The sequence below is a fragment of the Ranitomeya variabilis genome, chromosome 4, assembly GCF_051348905.1.
Source record: "Ranitomeya variabilis isolate aRanVar5 chromosome 4, aRanVar5.hap1, whole genome shotgun sequence".
Taxonomy (NCBI): Eukaryota; Metazoa; Chordata; class Amphibia; order Anura; family Dendrobatidae; genus Ranitomeya; species Ranitomeya variabilis.
The window spans coordinates 349,140,343-349,161,810 of NC_135235.1; the positions used below are offsets into that span (position 1 = coordinate 349,140,343).

The following is a 21,468-nucleotide window of genomic DNA, read 5'->3' on the forward strand; positions in this document are numbered from 1 at the left end:
TCCATCTGAAGGGGTTAAATCATTTTACAGCCAGGAGCTGTGCTAAAGCACTTGCTCGTGCCTGTAAACCCCGGGTACTGAAAGGAAAGCTGGGTGACCTGTAGTTACCTTGAGTTGCGGTCATGCGCCCTCTGCTGGATGTCCTCATATGAACTCGAGCGTGGGAACTTTTCCAAGGCTCCAGTTCATGAGGACATCCAGCAGAGGGCGCATCACCACAACTCAAGGTAACTACAGATCACCCAGCTTTCCTTTCAGTACCCGGGGTTTACAGGCATGAGCGAGTGCTTTAGCACAGCTCCTGGCTGTAAAATGATTTAACCCCTTCAGATGGATTTATATCGCGGGACATAACAACGGAAGGTATTGAATATTGTTGTTTGTTTTTTTAAACTTTGTTTCAGATGACAAGGGTCTTCAGATGGATTAAGAGTCTAATAAAATATTACAACAACATGTGTCTTTATTTCATTAAAATACTTTGTAATCATGTGTGTGTGTTTTATTAACCATTTAGTACTATTGGATTAATAATGGATACAATAGCAAGGTGACATTAACCCTTCATTACCCCATATCCCACCGCTACACGGGAGTGGGAAGAGAGTGGCCAAGTGCCAGAATAGGCGCATCTTCCAGATGTGCCTTTTCTGGGGTGGCAGGGGGCAGATGTTTGTAGCCAGGGGGGGCCAATAACCATGGACCCTCTCTAGGCTACTAATATCTGCCCTCAGTCACTGGCTTTACCACTCTGGCGGAGAAAATTGCGCGGGAGCCCACGCCAATTTTTTCCGCCATTTAACCCTACATTTTAGCAGCTACAGCGCCCAAATTTTGCACATACACAATACTAACATTAGTAGTGTGGATTATGCAAAAAAAAGGGGGATATGACATGGTTTACTGTATGTAAACCATGTCTCATATCATGTCGGGTTTGGGAAGGAGAAATGAAAAGCCGGCAATTGAATTACCGGCTTTTCTCTCTAACACCGGTGCGTATTTCTCACAGGTCACACTGCTGGTCCGTGTGTAATCTGTATTTTTCTCGCCCCATAGACTTTCATTGGTGATTTTTTTGCGCAATACGGTGACAAACGCAGCATGCTGCGATTTTCTATGGCCGTACAAGACCGTATAATACGGATTAGTAAAATACGGCAGATAGGAGCTGGGACATAGGGAATCATTGGGCCATGTGTTATGCGTATTTTACGGGTGTATTTTCTGCGCTCATACGTCCGTAAAACTCGCTAGTGTGAGGCCGGCCTCAGTCTGTATAGCGCCCACAGCAGCAGCGGTGCCGTCTAACACTAAGCTGCAGCAGTAAGGAAATGGTGGCGACGGGGCAAATGGCTGGTTCTTATAGGGCAAGGACATCTGACATACACAGCCAATGACACATGCCCTTGCTTGTGTGCATCACATGCACATTGCTGTGTGTGTGCGCACTGCTGATAGGCTGAGAGACTGCACCGCCCCTCTGTAAATGCGGGAAAGAAAAAAAAATGGAGATCGGCGTTATTTCAGCACAGATCTGTCACCCGCCCCCCCGCCCACTATACACTGAAACAGTCCATTAACAATTACAAACAGCTGTGCAAATCAAGCTAGGCTTTGGTGAGCGAGCAGTTATCGAACAGAAACTCGAACAGCCGAATTTTAAGCAAATTGTTCGGGTTTGTCGAACGACTCGAACACCTCCCAAAACAGCTCGAATTTGAAATTGGCGAACAGTCCGACTCGAACACCGCTCATCTCTAACGGATAGTTGAAATATCAAAAAATCTTGCGTGTCCAGCATAGGGATTTAAAAACATTTGTTTATTGGGACTTTTCATTAAAGAGTATCCAAAATACTTCACATTAAACAAAGATAGCAGCCAGCACTTGAAATATGTCAGCAATCTGTTTATTGTAAAGCATTGTTCATCTGTTTTATTGAAATCACAATAAACTGATATTTTCATTTCGCTATGCTGAACACACAAATATTTTTCATTATTCTAACAAAGGGTATGTATGCCATGACTAGGAGCATATACAGCAACTCCCCTATAATCCCTCTCTATAAACTAAAATGGATATATTTTCTGAATGGCCATCATATTTTTTTTCCATCTGCAGCATATCCTGCAACCCCTTTAAAATTGCAAAATAGAGAAGCAAGACATGACTATTTTATAGAAATGTTGTAATGTTTTACACTACTTTAATATATTTTACTTTTTATTGCAGGAAGGTGTGCCAGAGCCAGTAGCTAAAGTATGCACCAATCAACTAGTCAGTGCACTTGAGTTCATTCATAGCAGAGGTCTGGTCTACCGAGACGTCAAACCTGAAAATGTTCTTTTGTTTGGTCGTGATTGTCAAAGAATCAAACTAACAGATTTTGGCTTAACTCGACCAAAGGGTACAATGCTTAAACTTGTATCAGGTGTCATCCCCTACACTGCACCAGAATTAAGTAATACTCAAAATGGAGAAGCAGTACCTATAGATTTCACTCTTGATGCATGGGCTTTTGGAGTGCTACTATTTTGTTTGATAACAGGCTATTTTCCTTGGGAAAAAACATTATCATCTGACCCATTTTTTGAAGACTTTATTATATGGCAAGAAACTGGAAGACATGAACAATTAGCTTGGCACTGGAAAAAACTGACATCAGAGGCCAAGGATATGCTCAAGCAGTTAATGGCCTTAAATCCATGTAACAGGAGTCCTGTGAACAAAGCTTTATGGTATATGGACTACCCATGGAGAGTGGACAAATCGAAATAAGGTTGCTTACATCTGTATATATTATATTCATTGACCTTGATGTAGCAATTCTGTCACAATTAAATATATATTAAAGCTATCTGTAAAATGGTGCCTTCTAAATGCATCTTTTTTGTCTTTGAGCAATTGTTGTCTAAGTTAACCTTTATCAGACTCTTGGTTCGATATAGAACAACTTACTTTTTGAAAAGCAGGCTTGTCCTTAAAGGGATTGTGCAGCCCTGGTAAAATTTTCAGAAAGCCCTGCAGCTTGGTGAATCTTAATAGTATACAAAATACTGTACAGTAGTGTAGCTACTGGCAGGGCAGAGGGGACCATCACCCTGGGCTCCGTCACATGAAGGGGCCCACAGGGAGTCATGAGGCAGAACACAGCACAGGAGGAGAGTAGGAAAATGCCTGCTCTCCCTGCCTGATGGAGACTCTGCACGTGTGGTCACACAGTGGCCAGTTGTAGAGTCTCCCTCATGCACTATACGGTGCAGGCTTACTGACCGGATGATCTTCTGTCAGGCTGCAGTTTTATGCATGCTTGGATTGGCTCAGGGCAGGTATGCTGGGTCCTTGAATTTCACTCTGACACTTCCTGGTCCTGCCTCACTGCCTGCACACTTCATCGGTAAGTGGGGATGGAATTTGTAAGATTTATTAAATGAAGGCATGTCATGACCACTGTGGGGTGATGGTGAGAGGATGGGGGTATTGTGCGAGCTGAAGTAAGAGGGGGAAAAGGGCACTGGGGGGTGAATGTGAGAGGATGGGGTATTGTGGGGAGGGGGGACAGGGCACTGGGGGGGTGATAGGATGGGGTATTGTGGGGAGGGGGGACAGGGCACTGTGGGGGCAAGTGTGAGAGAAAGAGGGTATTGTGAGGGCTGAGGTGGGTGAGGGGCGACAGGGTACTGGGGGGCTGATTATTGTTTTGTTAGGAGATTATATGCACTCCATTATATGCTCATGGAGGATAATCCTAAAATATTACGTTTTATTAGACATACAGTGGGTACGGAAAGTATTCAGACCCTGTCACGATAATGTAAAAATGCCATAAGGTGAGTTTAGTTCTAGAAGGTACAATGGCACAGACACCCGCTGCAGATTGCAGATTTCTCTGCCTGTTAACAAGGCTGGAATTCTAAGCCACCCCTCCTTCCTTGGTGCTATATAGAGTAATGTGAGCCCTGTGTGCTAGCAACCCTCACTAGAATCACTGAAGAAGTTTTATGGCTTTTAGCTGCAGCAGACAAGTCATCCTACCCTACTCATTCCCCCTCCCAACTGGTACTGGTTGAAACTGGTATATAGAAACCATAAGCTTCCATTGTTCTATGAAAGTGATATATAGGGGCACCGATCCGGGCTAGAGATATAAGAATTATATATTCCGGATGTCCCTCGATAGATCTATCACTCACTGAAACCGCTAGCAGCTAAACGCAACGAGTGCAAAGTGGGGGTTCCTCCGTAAGTGGTTCAGGAAATTACTCTGTGCTTACACTTAAAAGAATCCCCATGATATGGGGCACATTCTGATCATTCTGATCGTATACAAGATTCATACAGTCATACAGCGAGCTAGGCATAAAAATAGTTTTCATATTTCTAAGTAAAGGGGAGGTTTCAGCCTCTAAGTAATGTCACCACAGGGGGAGGGCCTGGGTTTTGGGCTGTGAGATAACTTAGTGAGACAGCAGTTTCCAGTGTCTTTGTGTCCAGGGTCTAGCTGCTGTACAGATGTGCTATGCATCTAGAGTTGTGTATCCTCCACAGCACACGGCCGGCAATGATGGTGCAATGACATAACGACCTGTAAGTGTTCTTTTCAATTTTAGTCCCTTTTTTATTTGTAATTGTATTGTACACATAATTTGTCTTCTTTATAATACCTTTTTATACTTTGTAAACAATGCCTACTTTTTTTTGGAGTAAAATATACAATTTATTAGCTTGTCTCTCCTTGTTCTATAACGAACTGTCACGTCCTCTGAGGTGAATTTGGGTTTGCTCTGGACCCATTAACAATTAAGAGAATTGGAGCTGGTGACAGCATCCATTGTCCTGTGAAATTGGGCATCTTTGCAGCCACCGGCGGCATTGATAATTATTGTTCCCGCCTGTGTGGGAGTAGTTTTATCGCCCTCGCTGCAGCATGCCCAAAAGCCAGCACATAGCAGGCAGCCTTTCTGGTGAGTAATTACCCTAGGTGCAGCACCTAGTCTGACCTGAGAGTAAGGGGGGCGCCAGAGAGCTGCAAGTTCCAAACCAGAAATGGGAAGTGGGATATAGATAAATCCCCTTCAGAAGGAACCTGGGGCAACCAAACAACCCCAGCTCGTGACAAATTGATGTGATTGGTGGGGATGATGAAGATATCCTCCCCGTGAACCATGACACATTGGTGGGATCTCGGTGGGATTCGTGACAGACCCTTTTACATTTTTCACTCTTTCTTTCATTGCAGCCATTTGGTAAATTCAAAAAAGTTCAATTTTTCTCCTTAATGTACCCCATCTTGACTGAAAAAAAACAGAAATATAGTAATTTTTGCAAATTTATTAAAAAAGAAAAACTGAAATATCCATGGTCATAAGTATTCAGACAATTTGCTCAGACACTCATATTTAAGGCACATGCTATTGTGGGAACCCAAGTCCGTTTGCAACAGTGGCATTGCCTCCCTCACAGGGGGTGATGTCATGCCTGGAAGCAAATAGGGGTCCCCTTACCAGGTAATACCAGCATCCAACACCTTCCTGACTCCAGACCAGAAGGGGAGCTCTAACACGCTGTTTCAGGGGAGCTTCCCTATAAGTATTTCCATTAAAATTTAACCTTTAATAATATAATAAAAACCACCGACCCAGTGGAAAAAGGTATATACCAAAAAATGTGTGACCTAACGATACACTAACCTGCAGATGCCCTACACTAGGCCTAGTTTGCACCTGCCTAGCTGTGGAGGTTGGCACTCTAAAAATGATTTTGGCGCCCCCACTCAACGTGGGCTATCCCTCACTGCCCTATTCCAACCCTTTTGATACAGGTGGGAAAACAATTTAATGATAGTGCAAAGATGAAGAAAGATAGTTATACTAATCCCTGAAATTCATAAACGGGTATCAAAACAGGCAGCAAAAAATTATATATATATAAAATCATCCAATTTCATGATAGAGACTCCATAATCACAGCGATTTGCCACATGATACTTATAATAAATAGAGGGCTCAGATGTACCTCCTTAATGGGTGATCATCATACATTATATTAAGGAGAACATAATATTAATAAAAATACCTCACAATCAGTTTTGTGGATATACTTATATTCCCCACAACAGACCTGCCATATAGACAAGACTTAGCCCAGAGACTATTCAATGCATATGATAACACAGCTAGGAGTATACTCAGCATGAATCAGATGCATACCAACGTGTTTCCCCATCAGTAACACGGTTCAACAGGAGGTATCACAATGTAAATGCCGGATGCCATGATGGATGATGACTAGTGTTGAGCATTCCGATACCGCAAGTATCGGGTATCGGCCGATATTTGTGGTATCGGAATTCCGATACCGAGTTCCGATATTTTCAGTATATCGGATACCGGAATCGGAAGTTCCCATAATTCAGAGCCAGAATTCAGCCAATGAGGAATGTTTAGAAGTGTGGGCACATCCTGTTCTGCATGGTAGGCATGTAAGTACTGGCATGGCTGTGATTGGCTGCTGAAATGATGTCATAATGCACTATAAAAGTCGCCGCCGCCATTTTGGGCTCAGTCTGCTGTGAATTCAGTTAGGGACAGGACGCTGTGTTGTGACTGAGGGCCAGTTTAGAGATAGCGATTTGCTTCATTGTGCTTTACCCAGGCTAATTTAGCAACCGCTGTGTGAGAACCTTGCTTTTGCCTTGCAGTGCTGTTCACAGCTGTCTGCAAGGTCTCTGTGTGTGTGAGTGCAGCTCACTCTGTAGTCTGTCCGCAGCCACAGCCGGTTGTAGTCAGCTCAGAGTGCGTCACTGTCTCATACTGTTCAATCCATTGTCCTTTTTTTGCAATTAGTGCAGCCTGCTGCACATTTTTTCAAATATTTCCTATTGGTGGCTTTCCATCCGTATCCAGCTAGATTGTGGAAAAACACTATATAGGATTACATAGAGGAGCTGTTTTTGGCCTTGCAGCATTGTTTACGGCTGTCTGCACAGTCTCTGTGTGAGTGCACATCGCTCTGTAGTCTGTCCGCAGCCACAGCCGATTGTAGTCAGCTCAGGGTGCGTAACTGCCTCATACCGTTCCATTGTCCTTTTTTGCAATTAGTGTAGCCTGCCGCACATTTTTCCAAATATTTCCTATTAGTGGCTTTCCATCCGTATCCTGCAAAATTTTGAAAAAACACTATATAGGATTACGTAGAGGAGTGTTTTTTGGCCTTGCAGCGCCGTTTACGGCTGTTTGCACGGTCTGTATGTGAGTGCAGCTCGCTCTGTAGTCTGTTCTGTGGAAAAAGCCAAAAGTTTATAAAGTTCATCAAACACTCCACTTTAGAGTTGTGTTGGCCACATTAGCTCATATTAAAGTCTAGTTCACACTTGATCAAATTAGTGTTCCTTATAACTGTTAGCAGCTGTTCAGGAATAAGCACACTAAGCCCTTAGTACTTTTCTGCCTATCTTTATCAGTCTACCAAGATGAAGAAGGCAGGGAGTAAGGCACGTGGGCGTGGGCGTGGAGCATGGAGAGGACGTGGGGATTATGTGCCTGCTGCGGGCACCGGTGAATCATCATCCCCCAGTTCTAGCAGGGAACAGTCCTTCATGCGCAGCTTTGTAGGAGTTCGCTGTGCCCAGCTGCTGCAGGACGAACAAATTGAAGCCATTGTCGGATGGATGACAGCTAACACATCGACTTCAATTAGTGCCACATCCTCTCAGGCACAGAGCACTGAAGAGCACCCATCTGTCTCTTCACCACCTGCCAAATTGCCCAGGCAGTCAGAGAGCCCAGGACAGGAGCCATTTCTGCTTCTGTTCTCTGAATCTCTTGGCTTGCAAAGAGGGGGCCAGCCAAGCAGCATTAAAGAAATGGAAGAAGAAGCAGTATGCCGTGATGCCCAACAGCTTTGTCTCTATGACTCTGAAGAGATGGGTGGGGCAGTGCCTCCGGTCAGCACACCTCAGTACGCATCTGATGATGAGACTCAGGTGCCACTTTCAGGTGTGTACTGTGCTGCCGAGACTACCCAGGAGAAGCAGTTGGTGGAAGAGGGTAGTGTAGATGATGAGGTCCTTGACTCATCATGGCGTGAGGTACAGGAAGGTGGTGGGAGCAGCTCTGAGGAAGAGATTCCCTGAACGGCCCAAAGAGGGAGGGGGAGGGGGAAGACTGCGGAGCCTGTAGCCTCCACTTCGGCACCCGTTAGGAGCATGCCTCTTCCAAAAGCCAAAACGGGCGCTCCCAAGACTTTCAGTGCCTGGTCCTTTTTTGACACAGTTGCAGATGACATTTGCTTTGTCAAATGCAAGGTGTGTGATCAGAAAGTCAAAAGAGGGAAAAATGTCAGCAACCTCAATACCACAAATATGTGGAAACATGTGCGGACCAAGCACGCGGTGGAGTTACAAAAACACACTGAAGACCTAGGCCAACCTACAGCGGCACCTACCATCTCTTCAGCTTGTGTTGTTGCCTCTTTCTCCAGCTCGCACACAGCTGGTTTGGCTTCCTCACAGGATCGCCATGGAAGAACCTCTGGCACTGTTGTCCACAGACCCAGTGTAATTCCACCCACAGCACCACGTTTCCAGTCATCCTCACACTCCCAGCCCAGTCTACAGCCATCGGTAGCACAGGCATGGGAGAAAAGGTGGCCATTCTCAGCAAACCACCCCCGAGCACAGGCTCTGAATGCTGGCATTGCAATACTACTGTCCCTTGAAATGATGTCATTCAGGCTGGTGGAGACTGACAGCTTCCGTAACTTGATGGCATTGGCAGTCCCACAATACAATGTGCCCAGCCGCTTTTATTTCAGCAGGCAAGCCGTCCCTGCCCTGCACAAGCATGTAGAGGGACACCTTATACACGCGCTACTGAACGCCGTCAGAAGCAAGGTACACCTCACCACCGATGCATGGACCAGTCACCATGGACAGGGGTGATACCTTTCCCTCATTGCCCATTGGGTTAATGTTGTTGAGCTGGGTATAGATCGTGCGAGTGGCGCAAGACGTGTTCTGCCAACTCCATGGATTGCAGGAATCCAGTCTGTACACATTGACTCCTCCTCATACCCAAGTTCCTCAGAATCATCGCTGCAGGAGCCGTCACAGTCCACCTCCACATGGACCCGTGAACGTTTACCTGTTACGACCAATATGAGCACAGCTGTGGCCAAACGTCAACAGGCCGTCTTGAAATTATTTTCTTTGGGGAATCGAAGCCACACAGCGCAGGAGCTCTGGAATGCCATCAAGCAGGAGAGCGACGTTTGGTTTGTGCCAGCCAATCTCCAGCCAGGCATGGTAGTGTGTGACAATGGCTGAAATCTGGTGGCAGCTCTGGGCCTAGGTAACCTCACTCACATCCCATGTCTGGCACATGTGCTTAACTTGGTCGTGCAGAGTTTTTTGAGGGACTATCCGGATCTTGATGCACTGCTGCACAAGGTCCGCCTAGAGTGTGCTCATTTGCGGCGTTCCAGCATGGCAAGATCACGCATTGCAGCTCTGCAGCGCCGATTCCGCCTTCTGGAACTTCGCATCATATGTGACCTACCCACCAGGTGGGATTCCACGTTACATATGTTGGAGCGGTTGTGTGAGCAGCAGCAAGCAGTAATGGAGTACCAGCTGCATCAGGCGCAAAGAAGTCATACTGCACGCCGTTCAGACTTCACAACTAGGGTTGAGCGAAACGGGTCGGCAATTTTCAGAAGTCGCCGACTTTTGGCAAAGTCGGGTTTCATGAAACCCGACCCGACCCCTGTGTGGGGTCGGCCATGAAGTCGGCGATCTTCTGAATCTGGAATCGGAATTCCGATACCGATTCCCAATATGTTTAAGATATCGGGAATTGGTATCGGAATTCAGATTTAAGTGTAAAATAAAGAATTAAAATAAAAAATATCGCTATACTTACCCTCTGATGCGCCCTGGTACTAACCGGGAACCTTCCTTCCTTAGAATCAGCCTTCCAGGACCTCGCGGTGACGTCGCGGTGACGTCGCGGTGACGTCGCGGCTTGTGATTGGTGCGCGGCCGCCCATGTGACCGTGACGTCACCGGAGGTCCTGGAAGGGCTGATTCTTAAGAAGGAAGGCTGCCGGAACGACGCAGGGCGTGTCCGAGAGTGAGTATATACCTAATAGGAATATACTCACCCTCGGCTTCGTTCCGGCAGCCTTCCTTCCTAAGAATCAGCCCTTCCAGGACCTCCGGTGACGTCACGGTCACATGGGCGGACGCGCACCAATCACAAGCCGTGTGACGTCGCGGCTTGTGATTGGTGCGCGGCCGCCCATGTGACCGTGACGTCACCGGAGGTCCTGGAAGGGCTGATTCTTAGGAAGGAAGGCTGCCGGAACGACGCAGGGCATGTCCGAGAGTGAGTATATACCTAATAGGAATATACTCACCCTCGGCTTCGTTCCGGCAGCCTTTTTTCCTAAGAATCAACCCTTCCAGGACCTCCGGTGACGTCACGGTCACATGGGCGGCCGCGCACCAATCACAAGCCGCGACGTCACCACGACGTCACCGCGACGTCACCGCGAGGTCCTGGAAGGCTGATTCGAAGGAAGGAAGGTTCCCGGTTAGTACCAGGGCCCGTCAGGGGGTAAGTATAGCGATATTTTTTATTTTATTTCTTTATTTTACACTTAAATATGGATCCCAGGGCCTGAAGGAGAGTTTCCGCTTCTTCAGACCCTGGGAACCATTGGAAACCCAATGCACTGCATTGGGTTTCGAGTTTCGGCCGACCCCGACTTTTTTATAGGATCGGCCGATTTCACTCGACCCGACTTTTGAAAAAGTCGGGTTTCGTGAAACCCGACCCGATCCTATAAAAGTAAAGGTCGCTCAACCCTATTCACAACCACAGAGTGCGCCACTATGAAGGACGTCTGCCAGGTTTTGTGTTCCTTCGATGATTCCACGCGGATGGCGAGTGCAGATGATGCACTAGTCAGCATGACTGTCCCCCTTATCTGCCTGCTTCAACAAACACTGCAAGCGCTAAGGGATGATGTTGTGGAAGAGGTGTAGGATGAGGAGCCACCAATTCCATCTGCTTCTGGACAGTCAGCGCTACGTGGTTCCTCACAAAGGCCTAGGCAGGGGTCACTTTGTGAAGAGGATGTGGAGGAGTCAATGGAGGAGGAAGACATCGGTCCAGAGGAGGGAGTTACACAATTCTCCAATAGTCAGTGTGTAGAGTGAGGGTGGGGTGATGCAGAGCAGTCAGAGATCACGCCTCAAGCAGGAGACAGCGTTTCTTGGCCAGTTGGCAGTCTGCCACACATGGTTGATTACATGCTGCAGTGCCTGAGAAACGACTGCCGCATCGGCCACATTCTCAACACGGCTGATTATTGGGTGCACACCTTCCTAGATCCTCGCTACCGGGACAACTTACAAAGCCTAATAACACCATTGAACCGGGAGTGTAAAATGCAGGAGTACCAAGAATTCCATCATCTTCTTCAGTCAAACCGAGAGCAGTGCTGCTAGTGCTTTACAAAGCAGCTCAGTGTGTCGAGGCAGTGGAGGAAGCTCTGCACAAAGAGGGAGCAGAAGCAGTGCCTCAGCACAAGGCAAGACCAGTATGGCCCAACTGTGGCACAGTTTTGTGTGCCCGCCACAAATGTCTACACCATCACAGGCGGCTCCAGTCAGCAGGAGGCAACGTTTCCGTCAGATGGTGACAGACTACATGTCTTGCCATCTTACTGTACTCCCAGATGGCTCTTCCCCCTTCAAGCTTTGGGTCTCTGAGCTGGATACATGGCCAGAGCTAAGCCAGTATGCATTGGAGGTGCTGGCTTGCCCTGCTGCTAGTGTATTATTGGAATGCGTCTTTAGTGCCGCAGGTGGTGTACTAACAGACCATCGCATGCGACTATCCTCCGATAACATTGACCGGCTTACTTTTCTGAAAATGAAGAAGGCCGGGATCTCGCAGGAATGTGCCACTCCTCTTCCAGATTAAATAATTGGTTGGCTACAGTATCCAGGTCTCCTGTTGCGTTCATGTTTCTACCACCTGAACTGTAATCCCTGGGCTCCAACACCGCCAGTTGATGCTCAGAAGTGCCGTCTCCACAGTCAAAACACATGACACAGTGTTATGGGGTTTTAGTAACGTCAGCTGATCCCCAGCTGTGTATCCGTCAATGTGTCCTGCGACCGCCACGCTGACACAACAACTGCAATTTAAGGGAACCTGCCCCCCCCTCCAGGTGTTTGTTACTGAAAAAGCCACCTTGTGCAGCAGTAATGCTGCACAAGGAAAAGGTAGCTCTTTTACTTTTGCTCCTTGCACACGCTGAACTTAACACTTATAAAATGTGTCCCCTGGTACCGTAAAACCGTCCCGGAGGTGGGACTTTCCTTCATAATGGGACGCAGCACAGCCATGATCCCTACCCCTTGGCACCGTGTGCCGCCTCCTTAGCGTTGTTTGAATCTGTCCCATAGCCTGCGCTGTTATGTTCAACCTTGGCCATGTGCAGTTAGCGCTGCCCATCTTCTGACATCATTTGGTGTCATGCGGACTGGGCCTGTGCGGCCGTGCTGCCCGAGATATCGCCTCGCAGTCTCTTCTGATTATACTGCGGGCCTTGGATCCATGGGCATGCACAGTGCATATCTTCACCTCAGGCTCTCACTCATCTCCCTCCGCCTTCTTCAGACTGTGTGCCTTCAGCTGATCCCTACTAGCATGCTACGGCCGTGACACCGCACAGTCTGAAGAAGTCGAAAGGAGGTGAGTGAGAGGCAAAGATATGCACTGCACATGCCCATGGATCCCAGGCCCACAGTGTGATTACATTAGACGACACTGCGAGGCGGGATCTCGGGCAGCGCGGCCGCACAGGCGCAGCCAGCCTGACAACAAATGATGTCAGAAGACGGGCAGCGCTAACTGCGTATGGCCAAGGTTGAACATAACAGTGCAGGCTCCGGGACAGATTCAAGCAACGCTGAGGAGGCGGCGCACAGCTCCAAGGGGGTAGGAATAACAGCTGTGCTGCATCCCATTACAAAGGAAAGTCCCACCTCCGGGACGGTTTCACTGTATCAGGGGACACATTTTATATGCAAGGAGCATAATTAAAAGAGCCACCTTTTCCTTTTGCAGCATTAGTGCTGCACAAGTTGGCTCTTTCAGCTACAAATGCCTGGGGGGGGTTAAAGGTTACCTTTTAACTTGCTCCAATTAGGCCTCAGCCACTCCTCCTGCTTTCCATGGGCTTCAACACCACCAGTTGCTGCCCGGAAGTCCTGTCTGCACAGTCAACACTTGCTGCCGTGTTATTGGGGTTCAGTAACGCCAGCTGCTCCCAAGCTGTGTTGCGGCAATAACTCTAGCCTGCTCCTCCTGCTATCCCTGTGCTCTTACACCGCCAGTTGGTGCTCGGAAGTGCTGTCTGCACAGTTAACAGTTGCTCCTCTGTTATTGGGGTTCAGTAACGCCAGCTGCTCCCCATCTGTGTTGCGGCAATAACTCTAGCCTGCTCCTCCTGTTATCCCTGTGCTCTTACACCGCCAGTTGGTGCTCGGAAGTGCTGTCTGCACAGTTAACAGTTGCTCCTCTGTTATTGGGGTTCAGTAACGCCAGCTGCTCCCTAGCTGTGCTGCGGCAATAACTCTAGCCTGCTCCTCCTGCTATCCCTGGGCTCTAACACTGCCAGTTGGTGCTCGGAAGTGCTGTCTGCACAGTTAACAGTTGCTCCTCTGTTATTGGGGTTCAGTAACGCCAGCTGCTCCCCTGCTGTGTTGCAGCAATAACTCTAGCCTGCTCCTCCTGCTATCCCTGGGCTCTAACACCGCCAGTTGGTGCCCGGAAGCCGGAAGTGCTGTCTGCACAGTCAACACTTGCTGCCGTGTTATTGGGGTTCAGTAACGCCAGCTGCTCCCCAGCTGTGTTGAGGCAATAACTCTAGCCTGCTCCTCCTGCTATCCCTGGGCTCTAACACCGCCAGTTGGTGCCCGGGAGTGCTGTCTGTACAGTCAACACTTGCTGCCATGTTATTGGGGTTCAGTAACGCCAACTGCTCCCCTGCTGTGTTGCGGCAATAACTCTAGCCTGCTCCTCCTGCTATCCCTGGGCTCTAACACCACCAGTTGGTGCTCAGAAGTGCTGTCTGCACAGTTAACAGTTGCTCCTCTGTTATTGGGGTTCAGTAACTCCAGCTGCTCCCCTGCTGTGTTGCGGCAATAACTCTAGCCTGCTCCTCCTGCTATCCCTGGGCTCTAACACCGCCAGTTGGTGCCCGGAAGCCGGAAGTGCTGTCTGAACAGTTAACACTTTCTGCCGTGTTATTGGGGTTCAGTAACGCCAGCTGCTCCCCAGCTGTGTTGCGGCAATAACTCTAACCTTCTCCTCCTGCTATCCATGGGCTCTAACACCAGTTGGTGCTTGGAAGTGCTGTCTGCACAGTTAACAGTTGCTCCTCTGTTATTGGGGTTCAGTAACGCCAACTGCTCCCCTGCTGTGTTGCGGCAATAACTCTAGCCTGCTCCTCCTGCTATCCCTGGGCTCTAACACTGCCAGTTGGTGCCCGGGAGTGCGGTCTGTACAGTCAACACTTGCTGCCGTGTTATTGGGGTTCAGTATGGCCAACTGCTCCCCTGCTGTGTTGCGGCAATAACTCTAGCCTGCTCCTCCTGCTATCCCTGGGCTCTAACACCGCCAGTTGGTGCTCAGAAGTGCTGTCTGCACAGTTAACAGTTGCTCCTCTGTTATTGGGGTTCAGTAACGCCAGCTGCTCCCCAGCTGTGTTGCGGCAATAACTCTAGCCTGCTCCTCCTGCTATCCCTGGGCTCTAACACCGCCAGTTGGTGCTCGGAAGTGCTGTCTGCACAGTTAACAGTTGCTCCTCTGTTATTGGGGTTCAGTAAAGCCAGCTTCTCCCCAGCTGTGTTGCGGCAATAACTGTAGCCTGCTCCTCCTGCTTTCCCTGGGCTTCAACACCGCCAGTTGATGCTCAGAAGTGAACTTAACACTTATAAAATGTGTCCCCTGGTACTGTAAATCCGTCCCGGAGGTGGGACTTTCCTTCGTAATGGGACACAGCACAGCCGTCATCCCTAGCCCCTTGGCACCGTGCGCCGCCTCCTTAGCGTTGTTTGAATCTGTTCTGGAGCTTGCGCTATTATGTTATCCCTTGGCCATGCGCAGTTAGCGCTGCCTGTCTTATGACATCATTTGCTGTCAGGCTGACTGCACCTGTGCGGCCGCGCTGCCCGAGATCCCTACCCGTGGTGTCTTCTGATTTATTCACACTTCGGGGCTGGGATTCATGGGCATGCGCTGTGCATATCTTCGCCTCTCACTCATCTCGCTCTGCCTTCTTCAGACTGTGCGGCGTCAGCTGATCCCTAATCGCCATTGTTATTGGATGTTACTGAACCCCAATAACACGGCAGCAAGTGTTCACTGTGCAGACAGCACTTCCTAGCAGCAACTGGCGATGTTGGAGCCCAGGGATTACAGGAGAAACAGAGTGTAGGCCAAGGCCTAATTGAAGCAAGTTTCAAGTCTGTAGTAGTGTGAGTGTGGAGGTAGCAGGAGCAATTGCCAGATACACAGCTGGGGATCAGCTGACGTTACTGAACCCCAATAACACGGCAGCAAGTATTCACTGTGCAGACAGCACTTCCGAGCAGCAACTGGCGGTGTTGGAGCCCAGGGATTACAGGAGAAACTAAGTGTAGGCCGAGGCCTAATTGGAGCAAGTTTCAAATCTGTAGTAGTGTAAGTGTGGAGGTAGCAGGAGCAATTGCTGGATACACAGCTGGGGATCAGTTGACATTGCTGAACCCCAATAACACGGCAGCAAGTGTTCACTGTGCAGACAGCACTTCCGAGCAGCAACTGGCGGTGTTGGAGACCAGGGTCAATCAGAGTGTAGGCCGAGGCCTAATTGGAGCAAGTTTAATATCTGATGTGAACGTGGAGGGAGCATTTGCCAGACAAACAGCAGGGGAGCAGCTGACATTACTGAACCCCACTAGCATAGGAGCTAGTGTTTTTCTCTGTGCAGACAGCACTTCCGGGCAGCAACTGGCGGTGTTGGAGCCCATGGTCAATCACCCTGTAGGCCGAGGCCTAATTGGAGCAAGTTTAATATCTGATGTGAATGTGGAGGGATCAGGAGCAATTGCCGGACACACAGCAGGGGAGCAGCTGACGTTACTGAACCCCACTAACACAGGAGCTAGTGTTTTTCTCTGTGCAGACGGCACTTCCGGGCAGCAACTGGTGGTGTTGGAGCCCAGGGTCAATCAGGGTGTAGGCCGAGGCCTAATTGGAGCAAGTTTAATATCTGATGTGAATGTGGAGGGAGCAGGAGCAATTGCCGGACACACAGCAGGGGAGCAGCTGACGTTACTGAACCCCACTAACACAGGAGCTAGTGTTTTTCTCTGTGCAGATGGCACTTCCGGGCAGCAACTGGCGGTGTTGGAGCCCAGGGTCAATCAGGGTGTAGGACGAGGACTAAGTGGAGCAAGTTTAATATCTAATGTGAATGTGGAGGGAGCAGGAGCAATTGCCGGACACACATAGCAGGGGAGCAGCTGACGTTACTGAACCCCAATAACACTGGGTAATGTGTTGACTGTGCAGACGGCACTTCTGAGCAGCAACTGGCAGTGTTGGAGCCCAGGGATTGCAGTTCAGGTGGTAGAAACATGAACACAACAGGAGACCTGGATACTGTTGCCAACCAATTATTTAATCTGGAAGAGGAGTGGCACATTCCTGCGAGATCCAGGCCTTGTTCATTTTCAGAAAAGTAAGCTGTCAACGTTATCGAAGGATAGACGCATGTGACGGTCTGTTAGTATACCACCTGCGGCACTAAAGAAGCGTTCCGATAATACACTAGCAGCAGGGCAAGCCAGCACCTCCAATGCATACTGGGTAAGCTCTGGCCATGTATCCAGCTTAGAGACCCAAAACTTGAAGGGGAAGAGCCATCTGGGAGTACACTGAGAGGGCAAAACATGTAGTCTGTCACCATCTGACGGAAACATTGCCTCCTGCTGACTGGATTCGTTTGTGATGGTGTAGACATTTGTGGCGGGCACACAAAACTTTGCCACAGTTGGGCCATACTGGTCTTGCCTTGTGCTGAAGCACTGCTTCTGCTCCCTCTTTGTGCAGAGCTTCCTCCACTGCCTCGACGCACTGAGCTGCCTTGTAAAGCACTAGCAGCACTGCTCTCGGTTGGACTGGAGAAGATGATGGAATTCACCAGTGTGTCTTGGTACTCCCGCATTTTACGCTCCCGGTTCAATAGTGTTGAGGCTTTGTAAGTTGTCCCAGTAGCAAGGATCTAGGAGGGTGTACACTCAATAATCAGCCGTGTTGAGAATGTGGGAGATGCGGTGGTCGTTTCTCAGGCACTGCAACATAAAATCAACCATGTGCTGCAGACTGCCAACTGGCCAAGAAACGCTGTCCCCTGCTTGAGGCTTGATCTCTCCCTGCTCTGCATCACCCCACCCTCGCTCTACATACTGACTACTGGAGTATTGTGTAACTCCCTCCTCTGGACAGATGTCTTCCTCCTCCATTGACTCCTCCTCATTCTCCTCACAAAGTGTCACCTGCCTAGGCCTTTGTGAGGAACCACGTTGCTCAGACTGTCGAGAAGCAGATGGCATTTGTGACTCCTCATCCTCCACCTCTTCCACAACCTCATCACTTGGCGTTTGCAGTGTTTTTTGAAGCAGGCTGATAAGGGGGATAGTCATGCTGACTAGTGCATCATCAGCACGCCATCCGTGTAGAATCATCAAAGGCACGCAAAACCTGGCAGATGTCCTTCATAGTGGCCCACTCAGTGGTTGTGAAGTCTGAACGGCGCACAGTGCGACTTCTTTGTGCCTGATGCAGCTCGTACTCCATTACTGCTGCCTGCTGCTCACAGAACCGCTCCAACATATGTAACGTTGAATTCCACCTGGTGGGTAGGTCACATATGATATGATGTTTCGGAAGGCGGAATCGGCGCTTCAGAGCTGCAATGCGCGATCTTGCCATGCTGGAACGCCGCAAGTGAGCACACTCTAGGCAGACCTTGTGCAGCAGTGCATTCGGATAGTCCCTCAAAAAACTCTGCATGACCAAGTTGAGCACATGTGCTAGACATGGGATGTGAGTGAGGTTGCCTAGGCCCAGAGCTGTCACCAGATTTCGGCCATTGTCACTGTCACGGATTTACACCATGACCGTCACCCCTACGTCACGGATCGGGGTGACCTTAGGCCAATAGACCGCTATCACATGTGCAGGGGGCTTATCTTAGTCATCTCTCCACTGCTACACTGTGATGAAAACACACACAAGGCTATTGGCCTATCAGTTTACAGCAGGGGCTTATTTTAGTTATCCCACTGCTCTACAATATACTACGAACTGCAGGGATTTATGTATATACCGCTTTACAGTTCCACTTGAGAACTTGCAGCTCTCTGGTGCCCCCCTTACTCTCAGGTCAGATTGGTACTGCACCTAGGGTAATTTGTCATCAGAAAGGCTGCCTGCTTTGTACTGGCTATTGGGCATGCTGCAGCGAGGCGATATAACTATTCCCACTCAGGCAGGAACAATAATTATCAATGTCGCCATCACTACGACTCCCAAACACACAGAACAAGGTATGCTGCCACCAGCTTCAATTAAACGGGTCCGAAGCTAACCCAAAACAGTAGCGTAATTCCCTTCAGAAGACTTAGGGTACGTTTTAGAGCAGGAAGAATGAAAACTAGTAATTTAAATATTTACTCCGAAAGAAGGCAGTGTTTATCAAAATTTTACAAGGATGTTACAATAAGAGACAATTGAAAATATGTACAAGGCAATTATAAAATAAAATGGAATAAAGAAGAAAGGTAAAACTCACATGTTCTCAGTTCATGTCAGGCAAAACCATGCTGGCAGGCACAGCCCATATGTCCCAGTGCATAGTACAGCTCCTCAGACAAAAACTGAAGGCTGGGGGGAAGAGTTGAGACTTATATACTGCAGCCTCGGGACATCACTGAAGGGCTGGTTAATGATATTCACTGAGGTCAGAGATATTTACATTCTTAGACCCTGGAGACAAAAGAAATTCCTGACTGAGAAGGGAGGGACAACAGATGGCTTTGCAGGACTGGTCACCAGCAGTTTAAAGCCACACCCTGCTCACCACTAGCTACAAGTTACCCAGTGTCTGCCATAGGGCTGGTTTGTTGTATTCAGGGGGAGAGAGAGGGGATTTACAGCTGCCATGTGCTTTCAGGACCATGGTCAGATGTGCAAAAATCCCTCTGCTATGGGTGTTGCATTATCGTGACAGTCACACACTACCATGCCTGGCTGGAGATTCGCTGGCACAAACCACACGTCGCTCTCCTGATTGATGGCATTCCAGAGCTCCTGCACTGTGTGGCTTCGATTCCCCAAAGAAATTAATTTCAATATGGCCTGTTGACATTTGGCCACAGCTGTGCTCATATCGGTCATAACAGGTAAACGTTCACGGGTCCATGTGGAGGTGGACTGTGACGGCTCCTGCAGCGCTGATTCAGAGGAACTGGAGTATGAGGAGAAGTCAATGTGTACAGACTGGATTCCTGCAATCCTTGGAGTTGGCAGAACACGTACAGCACCACTCCTAAGATCTGTACCCGGCTCCACAACATTTACCCAATGGGCAGTGAAGGAAAGGTATCGTCCCTGTCCATGGTGACTGGTCCACGCATCGGTGGTGAGGTGGACCTTGCTACTAACGGCGTTTAGTAGCGCATGTTTAATGTTTCCCTCCACATGCTTTTGCAGGGCAGGGACGGCTTGCCTGCTGAAATTAAAGCGGCTGGGTATGTTGTATTGTGGGACTGCCAATGCCATCAAGTTACGGAAGCTGTCAGTCTCCACCAGCATTCCAAGGGACAGTAGTTTTGCAATGCCAGCATTCAGAGCCTGTGCTCGGGGGTGGTTTGCCGAGAATGGCCGCCTTTTCTCCCATGCCTGTGCTACCGATGGCTGTAGACTGGGCTGGGAATGTGAGGATGACAGGGAACGTGGTGCTGTTGGTGGAATTACACTGGGTCTCTGTACAACAGTGCCAGAGGTTCTTCCATGGTGATCCTGTGAGGAAGCCGAACCAGCTGTTTGTGAGCTGGAGGAAGAGGCAACAACACAAGCTGAAGAGGTGGTAGGTGCCGCTGTAGGTTGTCCTAGGTCTTCAGTGTGTTTTTGTAACTCCACCACGTGCTTGGTCTGCACATGTTTCCACATATTTGTGGTATTCAGGTTGCTGACACTTTTCCCTCTTTTGACTTTCTGATTACACAGCTTGCATTTGACAAAGCAAATGTCATCTGCAACTGTGTCAAAAAAGGACCAGGCACTGCAAGTCTTGGGAGTGCCCGTTTTAGCTTTTGGAAGAGGCATGCTCCTAATGGGTGCCGAAGTGGAGGCTACAGGCAACGCAGTTTTCCCCCTCCCTCTCTCTCCTTTTTGGGCCGTTAGGGGAATCTCTTTCTGAGAGTTGCTCCCACCACCTTCCTGTACCTCACGCCATGATGGGTCAAGGACCTTATCATATACACTACCCTCTTCCAACAACTGCTTCTCCTAGGTAGTCTCGGCAGCACATTACGCACCAGAAAGTGGCACCTGAGTCTCATCATCATCAGATGCGTACTGAGGTGTGCTGACCGGAGGCACCGGCACACCCGCCTCTTCATATTCAGAGAGACAAAGCAGTTGGGCATCACTGCATACTGGCTCTTCTTCCATTCCTCAAATGCTGCTTGGCTGGCCCCCTGTTGTGAATTCTGCTCTTGGGCTCCCTCCGGTGGTTATAAGTGGTAGCGCTGCTGTCTGTCATTCACAGCAGTCATCAGGTGTGTCCACTTCGGCTGTTTAGTCTTGCTTCACCCTTTGGTCAGTGCCAGTTGTCCATTGTTCCTGGAGGATTCACATCCTTTCCTGGTCTCTCCTGCTTGCTGTGCTTTTCATCAAAGATAAGTTCTGGCTTTGCTTTTTGCTGTCCACATGCTGTGGGCTTAATAGTTCAGTTCATTTTCATGTTTGTTTTATCCAGCTTGGTCTGTGCAAGGAATTGTTCAGCCATGCTGGTATCTCTGGAGATGCAGATATACCCTCCATATCTTTAGTTAGATGTGGAGTTTTTGTATTTTTCTGTGGTGGATATTTTCTAGTATTTTAATACTGACCGCATAGTACTCTGTTCTTTCCTTTCTATCTAGCTAGTACGGCCTCCTTTGCTAAATCCTGATTTCAGTCTGCGTATGTTATTTTCCTCTCCTCTCACAGTCAATATTTGTGGGGGGCTGTCTATCCTTTGGGGGTTTTCTCTGAGGCAAGATAGTTTTCCCTTTTCTTATCTCTAGGGGTATTTAGATCTCCGGCTGTGACGAGGTGTCTAGGGAGTGTT

At 48.8% G+C, this 21,468-nt stretch overlaps 1 protein-coding gene across 1 annotated transcript in view; it reads left to right on the forward strand.

Moving 5' to 3' along the window:
• Positions 1-2,865, forward strand: part of LOC143764754 (serine/threonine-protein kinase SBK2-like) — a 128,493-nt gene extending 125,628 nt beyond the window's left edge. The window contains exon 3 of the mRNA XM_077250685.1: positions 2,239-2,865. Within this exon, the coding sequence (XP_077106800.1) occupies positions 2,239-2,784 (546 nt within the window). The 3' untranslated portion in view covers positions 2,785-2,865. The remainder of the gene's footprint in view (positions 1-2,238) is intronic.
• Positions 2,866-21,468: the final 18,603 nt, after the last annotated feature.